The sequence below is a fragment of the Amphiura filiformis genome, chromosome 5, assembly GCF_039555335.1.
Source record: "Amphiura filiformis chromosome 5, Afil_fr2py, whole genome shotgun sequence".
NCBI classification, from domain to species: domain Eukaryota; kingdom Metazoa; phylum Echinodermata; class Ophiuroidea; order Amphilepidida; family Amphiuridae; genus Amphiura; species Amphiura filiformis.
In genome coordinates this window covers 17,693,613-17,708,154 of record NC_092632.1, presented here as the reverse complement: position 1 = coordinate 17,708,154, position 14,542 = coordinate 17,693,613, and the positions used below count along the sequence as shown (strand labels likewise).

The 14,542-nt window shown below is 37.3% G+C and overlaps 1 protein-coding gene across 1 annotated transcript; it reads right to left on the bottom strand.

Moving 5' to 3' along the window:
* Positions 1-1,605: 1,605 nt before the first annotated feature.
* LOC140152739 (uncharacterized) lies at positions 1,606-14,186 on the bottom strand. Its single transcript, XM_072175218.1, has 10 exons — positions 14,033-14,186; positions 11,057-11,370; positions 8,342-9,232; positions 7,662-7,768; positions 6,800-6,862; positions 6,152-6,286; positions 5,471-5,584; positions 4,809-5,184; positions 3,217-3,263; positions 1,606-2,820 (listed from the first exon to the last, which is right to left on the bottom strand). Exons 2-10 carry the CDS (start codon positions 11,150-11,152, stop codon positions 1,905-1,907), a joined length of 2,745 nt encoding a protein of 914 aa, XP_072031319.1. The 5' UTR covers positions 11,153-11,370; positions 14,033-14,186; the 3' UTR covers positions 1,606-1,904.
* Positions 14,187-14,542: the final 356 nt, after the last annotated feature.

Below are 14,542 nucleotides of genomic sequence, written 5' to 3'. Positions count from 1 at the left end.
TACATACATACATAATCAGAAATAAACTAGACGTATTTTAAAATAAACAATTAATAAAATGAAAGATAATGTCTACTTGTATCTCAAGTATTTATTTTAATTAAAGAAACACCCAGGGGTAACAGGTTGCTGGGCAATGCAGCCCTGGTATCATATTTGATTCTAGTGCAGTCAATTAGTGTGCTTATGGTGCGAGCACAATGTACAGTACTTTGGCGTATAAATACGGTCAGAAATTGCCTGGAAACTCCTTACTAAAATCACCAACCATATCATGAATGTACCGTTCATCAATATCCTTCTAAACAGATGGACATTGGAAGGATGTGTGTAAAAAGTCAAGAATAAATTTAGTACGGTCTTGCTTGAAGTGTACAAACACAGTGCTCTTCATATATGGCCTGGGTATAAGACGGAAGTAATTCAACACTTGAGGGAATATTATATGCGGTAAATTTGATTCACTTTTAACAAGAAATGTTGTAAACAATGTGCTCAAACTTTGTATATTTACTAGATATAGTATAAACAAGCACTTCAATTGGCCAGCTTCAACAGCAATATCAATCTGCAATCAAATTTTAGTTAATTATTCTTCCTCATTCATGTAATAAACTATGTGTACTGTACATCACATGCTGAAATCCCATCAGACTTCCTGATTCTTATTTTCATGCTCCTGAAAATTAATACTAGTTCATTAAGTCTTTTTCCATATATCATCAAATTAGCAACTATGCATACTATAATATTCACATAGGCTGCTGTGTGAATGAACTACGCAACTCGTCAGCAATTCCTGTGATTTCACTTCCCAGTTCCAACATTTGAAATTATAACCATACTCTGCCAAAGACATGCAGAACAAAACAATAATGCAAAACACAAGTACAAAGCACTTTTACAAAGTACAAGGTCAACCTCCCCCCCCCCCCTCCGGCATTATAATACTTTGTGAGCAGAGGAGATAATTAACACTTTACACGATGCATTTCTTCTTTGTACTGATCTTCTAGCAACATGAGTTGAAAGATGATAGTGACAAAAAAATCTTAAATTGCAAGATCTGGATAAGTTCTATTAATTGAGGTATTTTTGTCACTATTGCCCTAGGTTACACTCTATAGCAAATCACTCAAATCAGTACTGGGAAGAAATGCATGGTGGGAAGTGTAAGATATCTACTTTGCTGTGTGAGTTCCATGGCGTTTACACATGATATTACCTACAATGCAGCACTCTGAATTATCAAAAGGCTTATTCTTCTAGCCATCCCCCAAATCTATTTGCATGACAAAAACCACAATGTGCTTCATCAGATCATGGTCAGGGCTTCCCAGGCTTTTTTCCCAGCGACCCAAATTATGTCATGAGAAAAATATGGCCAGATCTCACGGTATATGTTGCGTACATCAAATGTTGCTGCACATAAGCAGTCAAATGGAAATATAAAAGCTGCAGGGAACCTAAGCAAATTGCTCTTTAAGGAGGTGAAATTAATCTTTTTATTTATCATTCAATTTGTACTTTTCAGTCAAGGTCCGCATCCTCCTGAAGTGCTCCCTACCCACACTTGGGTCGCGACATATTTTGGGAAGTCCTGACATAGGCGATCAATATTGTGGCACGAAGTGTAGTGATGATGGACAATATGTATAATATAGAATATAATTAACTTTTAAATAAAGATATAGCAGCATCATTCTTATAACTAGCATACACACAACACTATTACTATTATTTTATATAACAGGAAGCACCATACATAGTGGCGACAAACATTGCTACATGTTTATAGCAACATCCAATAACACTTTAAATAGAATTTTTTGGTAACACAACATTTGTGAAGATACTTTATGCCTTTCAATGTTTTTAAGTTAACGATACATTACAATATTTATTCACAACTTTCTTTTCTTCAACATATCTACGCCATGTTGTTTCTTCTTGTGTGTTTTTAAACTTACACTCTGAGCAAACGTTGCTGTACACATATCACACTGATGCGGTGAATCACCAACATGAACCATCTTGTGATACTCCATGTTGATTTTCTGTGAAAATCCTTTTCCACAATCAGGGCATTCAAAGGGCTTCACCGTAAAATGAATCGCAACATGGACCTTCAAAGCACCGGTACTGCGACAGACCTTATCACACCGCTCACATCGATACTTCTTTTTCTTCTGACGGTCTTGGTGGTGGAATCTCTGATGCATGCTAAGATCCGACTTGCTGGAATATTCTTTGCCACACATTTTGCACTTACATTCAGTCTTAGCACTGCTGCAGATCTCCTTGTGTATGCCCAGCTTGGTTCTGTTCTTGAATGTGGCTCCACACACACTGCATGTTACTTTGAGGCCAGCATGGTTCTCAAGGTGACCAGCTATTCTGTTCTCTGGTACATACTTATCACAAGTGGGGCAGAGTCTAACGATAGCCGACAGTGCGGACACCTCAAAGTCACTGAGAACATCGCTTGAAAGGACCCTTTCCCTCACCTTTTTACCCCTTGTAACTCTCTTTGTAGCAGCTGAGTCTTCTTGGTTGCTGTGTACTTGTACAATATGGTATTTCATGTCAATGAGTTGATGACACATGACTTCACAGAGTCTACATCTCAGCCTTGAAGCAAACAAATGCCATTTGACAGCATCATCACACTTGGTACATTTTGCTGTTGTTCTTTGTTGCTTTGATTCAACTGTCTTGGCTTGGTTTGTGTCCTCCTTTACTTGGTTCAATTCTACTTTCTTTGCTCGGTTAGGCTCAACTTTCTTTGCTTTGCCATCTCTGTTGGAGTTTCCTGGACCCCTAAAAAAGAGAGGTTTATAGAGATTAGTAAAGAGAGTGACAAACTGCACAGTGCCTTTTCCTCCAATGAGGACCGATTGTTTCAAAGACCTAGATGTGACACTCGGTCTGCCTCTGTTACCAAGCATCTTATTCTGTATGTATGGAAGACAGTCACATCGCAAGCATTGGTGAACTAAGTGATTGCCATCTTCCTTGTAATTATGAAGACTATTGTCTTTGATAGCACATACATAGCATAACAGAAGCACAACCAAATTCCCGGGACATCAGTTTTCAAAGCCAAGGACATCAGGAAGCTCTGGAGAAAGATCGCCACTAGAATCCTGAAAGAGGGTGGTGCATATTATAGCTTTTTGGATCAAAAGTTAAAATGTGGTTTTAATATCTACTTACCATCTTGGTATCTTCTTCAGACTCAATCTGTGACTTCTTCGGCAAAACTGAATGGAAAAAAAGAAAGAAAAAGTTGGACATGACTACATGAGCACACAAAAATATTATAAATGGATTGAGATCCAAGTCTTGTTAAAATGATGCATATAACTAGATGTAGTTTCTTTAATAGTATGACTATGGGAGAGAGTGGAGGAACCCGCCATTAACAAGAAAGGGGGACTCCGCTTTCAGTTGTCACAGGCATGGGACCCGACGTTTTTACGAGACATTCCGCGCAGTCTGACATCATCACATCTGACGTCACAATATCATCAATTAGCTGCCTGACGAAGTCCGAAGTTTTCGGACGCAACGTAGCAAAGTAAGTTACAAATTTTAGTTCCAGTATTATATTTAATTGAAATTCACAAAATAATGTTTTGAACTACTGAATGAATAATCTTACTACAATTATTGCTTGCAGAGAACAACAGCCTTTTTTTAAAAAACCTTTTCAGCAGGTAAATATGCAAATTGTATTCCAATTATCCCACAATGTTAATAACAGACAAGTAATCTGATTGGCATAAAGCTGTATTTGGTGTTCATGAAGGGTCCCAAAGGGGATACAAACCCCCACATATGTCACTCAATGCCAAGTCATGCGTGTGTGAGAGCAATGGAGGGTCATTCTTCTCTGAAAGTTAGTGCAATTACTGACATTTAACTTGCCAGCACTGTTTAGTCCAAGGTTGCATATATAGCAAATCAACTTTTCAGTAAATCCTCATCCTTCACATTTGGACCCGTACAAACGTCACGCTGATGTGCACATCATATTCATAAGCGAACATCGTTACCCTGCAATTCACCACTGTGAAGGGCACAGTAACAATGCAACTCATTAAGTGCATCAGTGTGACGACATAGGGGTCGACCGCAAAGGCTTAAATGGGATTGACCAAATCTTGGTGTCATGAAAAAGAGATTTAGCACTACAGAATTGCCATTTTTAATTTTAGTAGCTTTTTGCCATAATTGTATCCTATTGGGGAGAATACTTCATTCAGAGAATCAGAGATGCCAACATTTACATCCTGTAATCAGGGGGATTGTCAGCAGCAATCAGGGAGATTTTCAGAAAAGTGTGCAACTTATGGTTACAAAAATGTCCTTAATCAGGTAGATTGTTAAATTTGGCTGTCAAAGTGTGATATAATAAAACAAATGCATTTTCAGGGAACCTCCTGTATGATCAGGGAGACTTGGCAGTTGGCATTCTGCTTCTTTTGATTCACTAAACTTCAAGAATCAGCACTTTAAGTCATTATTCTTGAAATCCCAATTTTTTATTAATGTTATTACAATATACTTAACACCTACAATGTATTGGTAGATGCAAAACAGTATTCAACAGAAAACTGTCGTCCAATGTGTTCAACTGAAATGTTCAGATTTGTACCAAACAGATGTGATGCACTTTGCCTCATATTATACTTAATTTTGTGAAACAGCACAAGTAAGATGGAAAAGCATATGTGAATAAACTACTTTGAATTGAATTGAAAAGACTTGAACAACAACAGCCATTGTGCACACACATCACCTACCAAATCATCACCACTGATGTCATGTGAGATCTCTGCATTGCTCTCCTCCTTCATCTCCACATCATGTTTTAGTTCATCTGTTTCAATTTTCTCTGCTACATCTTCTATTTCTTCCGCCTTGTCATCTTTAACCTCGGCATACTCTTGTTTGATCTCGACTTTCACATCAATGGCCTTTCTAACTTCAGCAGCTTCTCCAACCTCCTCCATTACATCATCTGTCTGTACAGTAACCATGGCAGCTGCCTCTGGTACTGATTCCTCCACTGGTAATGTTACTGATAGGTTCGGTACTGTGTATCTAACCTGTAAGTTGGCATATGTGTGATCGTTGAAGACACCAAATTCAATGTGCTGTGCTTCTGGATCCAGTTCTCTGTTAAGTTGATAGAATGAAATGAATAATTACACTATTTATATTGTAATTATGCAATACAAAAATTTGCAGATAATATGATACACTTCCTATTTTACTCTTCCGTATAACACTAAAATGACCATATCCTGGAACCATATACAATTGTGATGGATATTTCAGAGAAATAAAGCTCTGAAAATGGCACAAAAAAGTTATTACCAAATTGATGTTTGATTTGCTTGACAAATGACTCAGTTTACTTGACAGAATCACATTTTAAGAACAGGCTCTTCTGGTATCCTACCTGAACAACTCAATTATAGGAACTTGTGGTCCTTGGTAACCTTCAGTAGTCTGTTCAACACCATCATTGATGGTAATAACCTCAGGGTCTCCCTTAACTACTGGCATGGTGTCACTGCAAAATAAGATGTGAGACAACATTGTGAAATCAATCAATCAACTACATTATTTTCTATGATGTTACAGTTTGGCTTATTTGGTGGAGCTGAGAAATTTGAAGTTAGTTTGCCTCCATTTTGTTAGAAAACATTGGATTGTTTTATTTGGCTGACAGTGTAGATTCTTATTTGTTTTTCACACAATGTGTAAGTTTTCAATATCCGATATGTGATGTCACCTTTTAATTTTGGGCTGAACAAATGAGGTAAAACAAAGAAAAATGCTATCATCCCAGTACCTGTAATTATCATGGATGCGTGTATTAGCTCACCGATCGTTTTGAGTGGAGCTTCACGCACAATATACACACAGTCTACACATCAATTATTCACGCAAGCACAAGCCACTTGTGCTATCATTAATATTTTGATCGCTGAACAAGTTGAATTAGTGCAACATTGGGCATTACAATCATGTAAAAAAAAATAGACATTCAAGAAAAATTGAGGGTGATGCTGTGAGCAAATCGCACCTGGCTTCAAGTTTATTTTGCAAAGCCAGAGCTTATCAATTGTTATCCTACCTTCCAACCTGCCCATTGTGAATTCCCTTCTCTGCAGCAGCCAACATGGACATTGCAGCCAAGGTGCAACTGGCATTCAGATCAGACTTAGGCTCTTGCTTTATGGCAGGCTTTTCTATTTCCATAACAGTTGGGCTGAACATTGGGACAAGAAATTGATACTGTTAATACATCTATTATTCTTTTCATGTGCATGTTATTTTTGCAGATACAGAATTGATATTCATTCTCAACAATTATAACAAGAACAACACTAATCCTGATCTTAAAGAAATACAGTACCAATGCCAAAAAAAATTGTTGTGTTGTCTGTTGTCCTACACAGCCAGGTCAAAATCACAAAAATCTAGGACTGGTTTTTTAAAATATATTTTTCTCTGTTATACACAATTGTTACAAATGATCACAAAAAATAAGATTAGAGTACTTAATATCATAGGCTATGTACTCAAAATTAGATTTGTGCCAAGTCTTGAATCTAGACTTTTTTTGACAAACATTAAATTTATAAATTTGATTTTTATTTCCAATTATATCCAACTACAATAGATATTTCATTTGGCAAAACTGGATAACATCTGTTTAATGCAACAAATATTTGTGCTGTATCTTATAAACCCAGCAACGCATTAGACTACTTGTGCTTACCTTATAGCATCTACAAGCCGCCTCTTCTTCAACACAGTCTTAAAAGGACTTTGAGATGATTTTCTAAAGATGAAACAATAGAGAAAAATTGAATACTAGACACATTTCTTATACAAGCTGGGGAAGCTTGTGGAAAAAGCAAATAACAGACTGAAAAATCTTTTGATCAATTTGAAATTCATAGACCTTCTTAGCACACAACTAAAAGGTATCACATTGAGCTCATATGAGGAGCTTTAGGCAAGATAAAGCAATGCTCATGGGCCAAAGTGCCCATCTCCTTTTCCTTGGCATTTAGACCAGACTCCGCTGAACTAACATGTTGTGGGGGGTTCACCACTCCTCCTGCACAGCGAGTCTGTTTTACCATCCCAACACATACATTATGCTGGTACGCATATACACCTGGGTGGAGAGACAATGCGCGGATTTAGGATTTCTCGAAGTCAATTTGTGCCGAAATTCCTTCCCACAATGCAATAAGCGTTTTGCATAACAATAGATACAGTTCTGAGGTAAATCAATATTCCTTGTTATGCAATACGCATATTGCATTGTGGGAAGGAATTTCGGCACAAATTCAACTTCCGGTAGAGAAACCCTAAATCTGTGTATAGAGCTTAAGGATCTAAGGGCACAACACAATAGCACCACTGCCAGGGTTCAAACCTGCATATTATGAGCCAAGCCTGTATTGATCTCTAGACCACCGTGCTAACTCTTAAATCAGATTTAATGGATTGTGTGAAATGGACTTTTTTCAACTTGTAAAATCACCAAGAAAATATCCTACATTCATGTAGTAGAAACACAAGTCTTTAATAGTAGGATTATTTATTGCTTCACTTTTATTTACCGGTACCTTTTTGATGAAGAAACAATCTTCTTAACAACTTCACTGTTCACTGGCTCATTGCCGGCTGTTCTTAATGTACGCATCACATCTTCCACAGTGGCATGCTTGGGTATCTGTTGTGAAATAAAGAGTACATAGTTTGGAAAGAGTAGCAATACATGTGTCAACAGAAAATCCTGAAATAGGCCTACTGTCTGGGAAATATCCTGAAAAAAAAGGGAAGGGATGGTAAAAAATCCTGAATTCAGGCTTGATCCAGAAAAATTACATTCCTGGTTTGGTTAATTTCAGGCTGGAAACGGGTAACAAAACAAAACAAAAACCTGGTACTGGATGGAAAGCAAAGACAGGAATGAAAAATAAAGAATAAAAACTCTGGAAGAAATCCCATTTTTAGCAGAAGTCCCAGCACGGACATCGGAAAATTAATTTCTTTCTGTGTAAGTCCTGGAAAGGGTATGGAATTAGGTTCTCTTTTGAGATCTTTTGAAGTTTAGTTTAGGTCCTACATCTGGGTTATTTTTAGTATATTTAGTTACCATTAGGGGTCACTTTTGACACCCAAGGCACTTGCACAAGAAGCCATAATTATGTGCATCAGGGAGTGAAAAGATATTGACTTGCACTAGAAAGATATATGTATTTTGTTTATTATTTTAAACTTCAATATGACTGAGTCAGCTTACCACAATGACAACATAGGAGCCATCGTCATCTTCTACGGCCAATTGTTTCATCTCAACATCAGCTCCTTCAACTTCATCTGTTTGAATAGGATCCAAAGGTTCAACTTTGATATTTGAAGCATTTGATAGTTGAATTCTTTGTACATTAGCCAACCGCTTGTCTACATTTTGAACAATTCTGTCTGGTGTTTTACTGTAGGTATGGATATTCTTTTCATACACCACTTTGGAGATGCTTGGAGTTTTGTTACTGTTGGCTTCTTTATTATCTGTACTTGTACTAGTAGTAGTAGTGCTCTCATTAAAGCCAAGATTTGGGAGTTCATATAAACCAGGCAGAAGATCTGACGGAAGATCACTGAAGGGATCTTCAAGTCTACCCAATGCTTCTGGTTTCAGTGCTGATGACGAGTTAGTTTTTGGTTTTGCGACTGGTTTCAGCTCCTTGTCAGGCTCCAGCTCTGTCACACTCCCATGTCTTATCCTTACTCTGATTGGAGTTGGAGTAGCTGTTTGAGCACAATCTGATATTCTCACAAACACTTTTGGGTTGGACTGCGCTCTTTCTGCTATCAGCTTTGACGAAAAATTGTTGTGTACATGTATGCCAAAATTGTTTTGAGAAATCGGCAATGATAGTTTATTTTGTAGTGTACTCTGGGTTCCAAATCTAGTCAAAGGCAGATTTGGTTTATATGTGTTTTCCAGAGGGATGTCTGAAATGAATAAATCACTTTGAGATACGTCATCATTGGCCGCTTGATGAATGAAATCATCTGATGAGTCTGTGGTGCTTGGTTCCATTCCACTCCCCTGTATTTCTTCTTTTAGCTTCCGGGCCTTTTCTTGCTCGAGCTTTGCATCATACTCTTCAAGAATATCATCAATTAACTGAAATTTAAAAACAAAAAACAAGGTCACTATACACGATCAGCTTGTAATAGAATTATTCGTTTTTGTTACTGCGAGCACCAATAATGTCTCAACTTATGCCTGCGTAAATTCATGAAAGCTTGCGTCAGTCAAGCAATACACAAAGTGCAGTTCATCTGTGGTTTCGCCAAGCTGCTTGTATGTTATTGCTATTCTATATCAATCCACAATGTTATGAGTTCTGTAGATTATGAGCTGACCAGAGTATACCAACTTTTGCCCACAACATTGAATCAAATGTGACTGGTGTCGGAAGCCCGTCTTTTTTTTTTTTTTGGTAATGAATTTGTCACATAAAATCAATATCAAGAGGTTTTTGGCAACTGGAAGTGAAAGAAGGAAGGAATAAAGAGAGAAAACAAAAAATTCTATATTGTTTGCTCCCATCAGGATTCAAACCTGAGATCCTTCACATGCCAAGCACTAGATCGTCGACTGGTAGGCACAGGCCTTTCGCTGACCCAGCCAAAGAAAGTGTGCCTATATAACACTTGGGGTAATTGCGTCATCACATCACGTGGGATACAGGGACATACAGTGCATCAAGTAGCATTTTGTAGTATAGTACCTGGTAGTGTTAGGGTGAAGTTTCTAATCAACTGTAATTTTAACTGACTTAGTTTAGAGATATAAAATCTAATTTTTTGCGTTGGTCATGATTTGATTTAAAATTAGCTCTTAAGTAGAATGGTCTCATAAATTAGAACAAAGTGGTGGGTCATACTCGGCAGTGGGGTTTGACTCCCACCCTTTTTTATTTTACCCCCACCCTTTTTATTGAGGCACCCTTTATACTGAAAATTCCTGACCCCCACGCTTTTTACTGAGGCACCCTTTATACTGAAAATTCTTGACCCCCACCAGTTTTTGCTTTTTTTGCTATTTGTAAACTGACAAAGTCACACGCAATTTGGTTCGAAGTATCAAGTACGCCGAATTCTGCACCTATTTCACATGTGCGAGTCCGATGTTTTTCTCTCCAATAAGTTAATTGATACATTACGTGAACAATGCAAATTATATGTGAAAAACTACTACTGCACTGTAAAATAAGCATTTTAATGAATAACTGTACTTTTATGGTGTTCAAATGTTGTTCTTGTCATGAAACTTGTCGTACGCTGTGTTCAGCGACTATATCCTGCTTCTTCCGTGCTGCTTCGCTCAATCAATTATGCATGTTAATGACGTCACTCATATACGATCAATGTAAAGAAAAATATAACGTCATGGAAAATCGGACATTTGCATATGACGTAGGTGTTTTGGCAGCGCTTCCGGGGGGAGGATATTGTGTACATTGCACTGGATTCACGTAAACAAGCGCGAGCCTGCATCAAATGGAATTTTATCTTGCGACATAGTGTGCAAGTTTTGGTGATTTTTCTTGGAACTATGATTATTTTATCATTCAATAAAAATATACTGTAAGTTGGAAGAAGCCCCACGCTTTTTATTTTAATCCCACGCTTTATATCAGTCCACGCTTTTTACCCCAAAAGTTTAAACCCCCACGCTTTCACCAATTTTCAGAATTTCGAACCGGCACGCATTATAAAGCGTGGACTGCCGAGTGTGTGGGTTATACCAAGTAATTTGATTCATTTTGCAAGAGTCTACATGTATGTAGATCCACAATTTTCAATTATCATTTTGTATTTTCCAAAGAGCAACATTGTATCAATTTGTTGCAATTCTTAAGAGGCCTTTCTTATCATAACTACATGAGTTGGATCAGGTTGATTTGATATAGAACAATGCAATCAAATAGTCTCAACATACCATTGACCCCTCCTTCTTCTTCCTATTTCCGTTGCCCTCAAGGAAATCCTCGTCATCACTGTCAAATGACAGATCATAAGCAGAGATGTGAGGCATGGTGATCTGTGCAAGATGTACAGCGTCTACCAGGAACAAAATTGAAATCGTTTTTTGTCTACTTTTTCTGATGTGAACAGGACTCCTCAAAAAATTTTTATCAGTCAGTCCCTTTTCAAGATGGTTGATTTCTAGGTAATAAGTTGACAGATGAATGCTCCAGGGATGTCATAGATTGCAGCTGGATTGGAATATACACAAGATGAATAGTACCAGATCTGTGGAGTAATAAAATAAAATCATAGGGTTACAATACATAAATATCATATTGCTAAATTATCAATATCATACAGGTCTGATTTAAAAAACCAAGCTTCAAGACTCAGATATGACTACCAGCAGTGTGCAAATTAAGAAAAAAAATCAGGTCATCCGCTGAAATCTGGTCATTCGCCAAATTTTTTGGTCATCCGTATATTATTTAAAATTTAAAATTTAAATTTTTTAAAGGCTGAAAATTTCAATTCATGTTTCAACTGTCGACAAGGTCAACCATTGGTCAGAAAGAGCGGGTCTCCGACAAATTTTCACCCGAACCCAGCTTTGGATGCCGCCCATTCTTCCATTAATGGTTTGAATTGGGCAAACTTGCTTCTATACCATAGACAATGTATCTATAACATTTGAGTCATATGATCACATATTTTTGGCACCAGGGGACCCCCAAAATGACAAAATCACACTTGCGGTTGAATAAATGACCAACTTTGGGTGCTCATAACTTTAAAACTTATAAAAGGAAAGTAGATATCTGAAATTTAGAGCCAGATTCAGAAAATATGACATAAGGTTTAAAACTAGAATGCAACATTGCAGAGCTCTTTATAATATCTGTTCAGAACAAGAAGTTATGAGCTACCAACTTAGACAAAGTTGGTCAAAATCACCAATGACACTCGCGAGTGCCAAAAAGGGGGGGGAGGGGGTCCGGGCCAAACTTCAAACGGCCATTTCTCAAAAACGACATGGCCTATGAGCCCAATTTTTTGTATGGGTTCATTGTGGCCACAAAAGATTATTCTGATGGAATTTCATCAAAATCTGAGAGGGTCACTACTGACTTTGGGAAAAAAAATCACAGCTGTTTGGTAATCTTGGAATACAGAGTGCCTCAAAATATGTTCGATTTTTTTTACAATTCAACATATTTTGAACTGAAACATTTTACCCTTAACCCATACAGAAAAAGTAAGTCCATATTCAGATTCCTCATCAAATTTCCTCTCAGAAAATGTATATTTTGACTATGATAGGGTAAGTAATTAAAAATTTACAGTAACTGTTAGATTTTGAAGACATCCGCATCACTTACTACACTACAGTGTTTAATATGAAAACGGGTAGTTTTGTATGTAAAAGTTTGTATTTTATAGACTAAACCAATCATAAAGTGTTCAAAATGATTAAAAACAATTAGCAGAATTAATAATCTTTCAAAAGAGCTCTTAACCATGTCTGTAGCCCATATGGATGCAAAGATATGATCAGTTGATTCAACGCGCACACACAAAATCTTTATTTCCCATAGACTTTGCACATACATGTAATGCCACCGCCTCAACAACCACCTCGGCCATTCTGAACTCAAACAACTGTACCTCCACTATCTTAGCTGATAAACAATTCTCCTTTGGAGGTCTGTTTAGGGCACTCATTTAGCTACAAAATGACACCAAACACACTACAATACCTTTTGTTTAAGCAGAGATATAACAATTTGAACGAGTCTCGATTTGGAAAAGCGTAACAAAACCACCATTTTTGGGTGGCGAGTTCAAAACGTGTGGCCTTAAAGCCATAAACATTTCTGTAAAAATAGATTATTATTTATTTTCCATATTATAAAATGCAATGTTAGCTTTTACTGTCAGATACATATGTATGTCCCCTTTTAATTTTGAGCCGAACAAGTGAGGTAAAGCATAGAAAATTGGAATTTACTACTAGCGCCCACATGCATTACTCCCGCGGTTGTAATACCGCTAATATTTCCATCATAATAATTAAATGCCGGTTCCATCGTTTCATTCAAAATCTTGGATTTTGACAAAACTACAGCACCTAAACTTAAGTTTTGATTTTTGCAGAGTATCTTCATTGACTACATTGAAGTACGGTACATTACAATCGTGTAAAAACCAGAATTTAAAATTGTTTTAGTGTGTTCTCCTCAGCAAATGTTATAATATGGCCTTAAGTTAAGAACTCTAGATTTAAATTTGGCATTTGCACATGATATTCGAGGCCGAGTCATTTAAAACTACAGCATGACAGCTATCGTTTACTTTTTACAGTTCATCATCATATGAGATACTGTCATTTTTTGGCAATGCATTAAATATTCTATGAACGAGCACCCGAATGTTTAAATTTGGATGCTTTTATAACATGTTTTAGCACAAAGGTTGCCTATTTTAAACAATCTGAAATTGGGATGTGGAGTGCAACATTTTTGGTGATGTGATTGCCGACCCCGACGCCGCTGTGATCGGCTGTGTTTACTTCCGAACTTCCATTCAATGGCATTCACTTGCATGCTTGGATGTTTGGTGACCAACAAGCAAGCAATGCTTCATCTCATGATCTATTTCGTAGCACTCTACCCTCGAATGTGAAGCTAGCTATCAGTGCAAATTCAAAGCTATACTTCTTGATTAAATTAAATATGGCTGGCATGGCACAGGTGCATTCTGATTTTTGAATACATGTCACATGCACAGCCATGACAGCATGCCAGTTTCAGTTTTGAGTTCTGATCGTGGTTGAAATTTGTACCGGCATTGCATTGTTGACGTGCATGATGATGATGACGCGAGTTATGTCATGCAAAAAGTGAGCAAAACACCTATAAAACATCATGTTTGGTTGCAATCTACTTACGCCATAATGCAGGAGTTACACAGGTTGTACGGCATAATTGCATGGAAACGTAATCCTGTCAAAATGTGATGAAATTCCTCTATTTTGCAAGCAACAGATTTCGCAATGATCGGCAAAATATTATGCCATGTGCATAATTGCCTGTCGAGCAGCATGCGTGCGTGGGCAGTGTTGCCATATAACGTCGCCCAAATCAATAAAAAGTCACCCAAAATTGCATCCCTGTCTGAGCTGCTTCACTAATAGCCCGGGCACTTAGCAATGCTTATAGGGTAAATTGGGGAAAGCAATAAATCACTTTCTATGGTCGGGAAGGTATCCATAATAGGGTACCTGCAGGTAATATGGGACCATTAAGGACGTTTAGCTTATGTGCATAAAAACTATAGAAGATATGCCCAAAAGAGATTGTTATGATGAACAACCTGTCCTTTAAGATTAATAAAACAGGCAATGTTATCTTGTTTTTATGTTTGTTTGGACGCTACACTGCAGAAACAAGTGTTTATA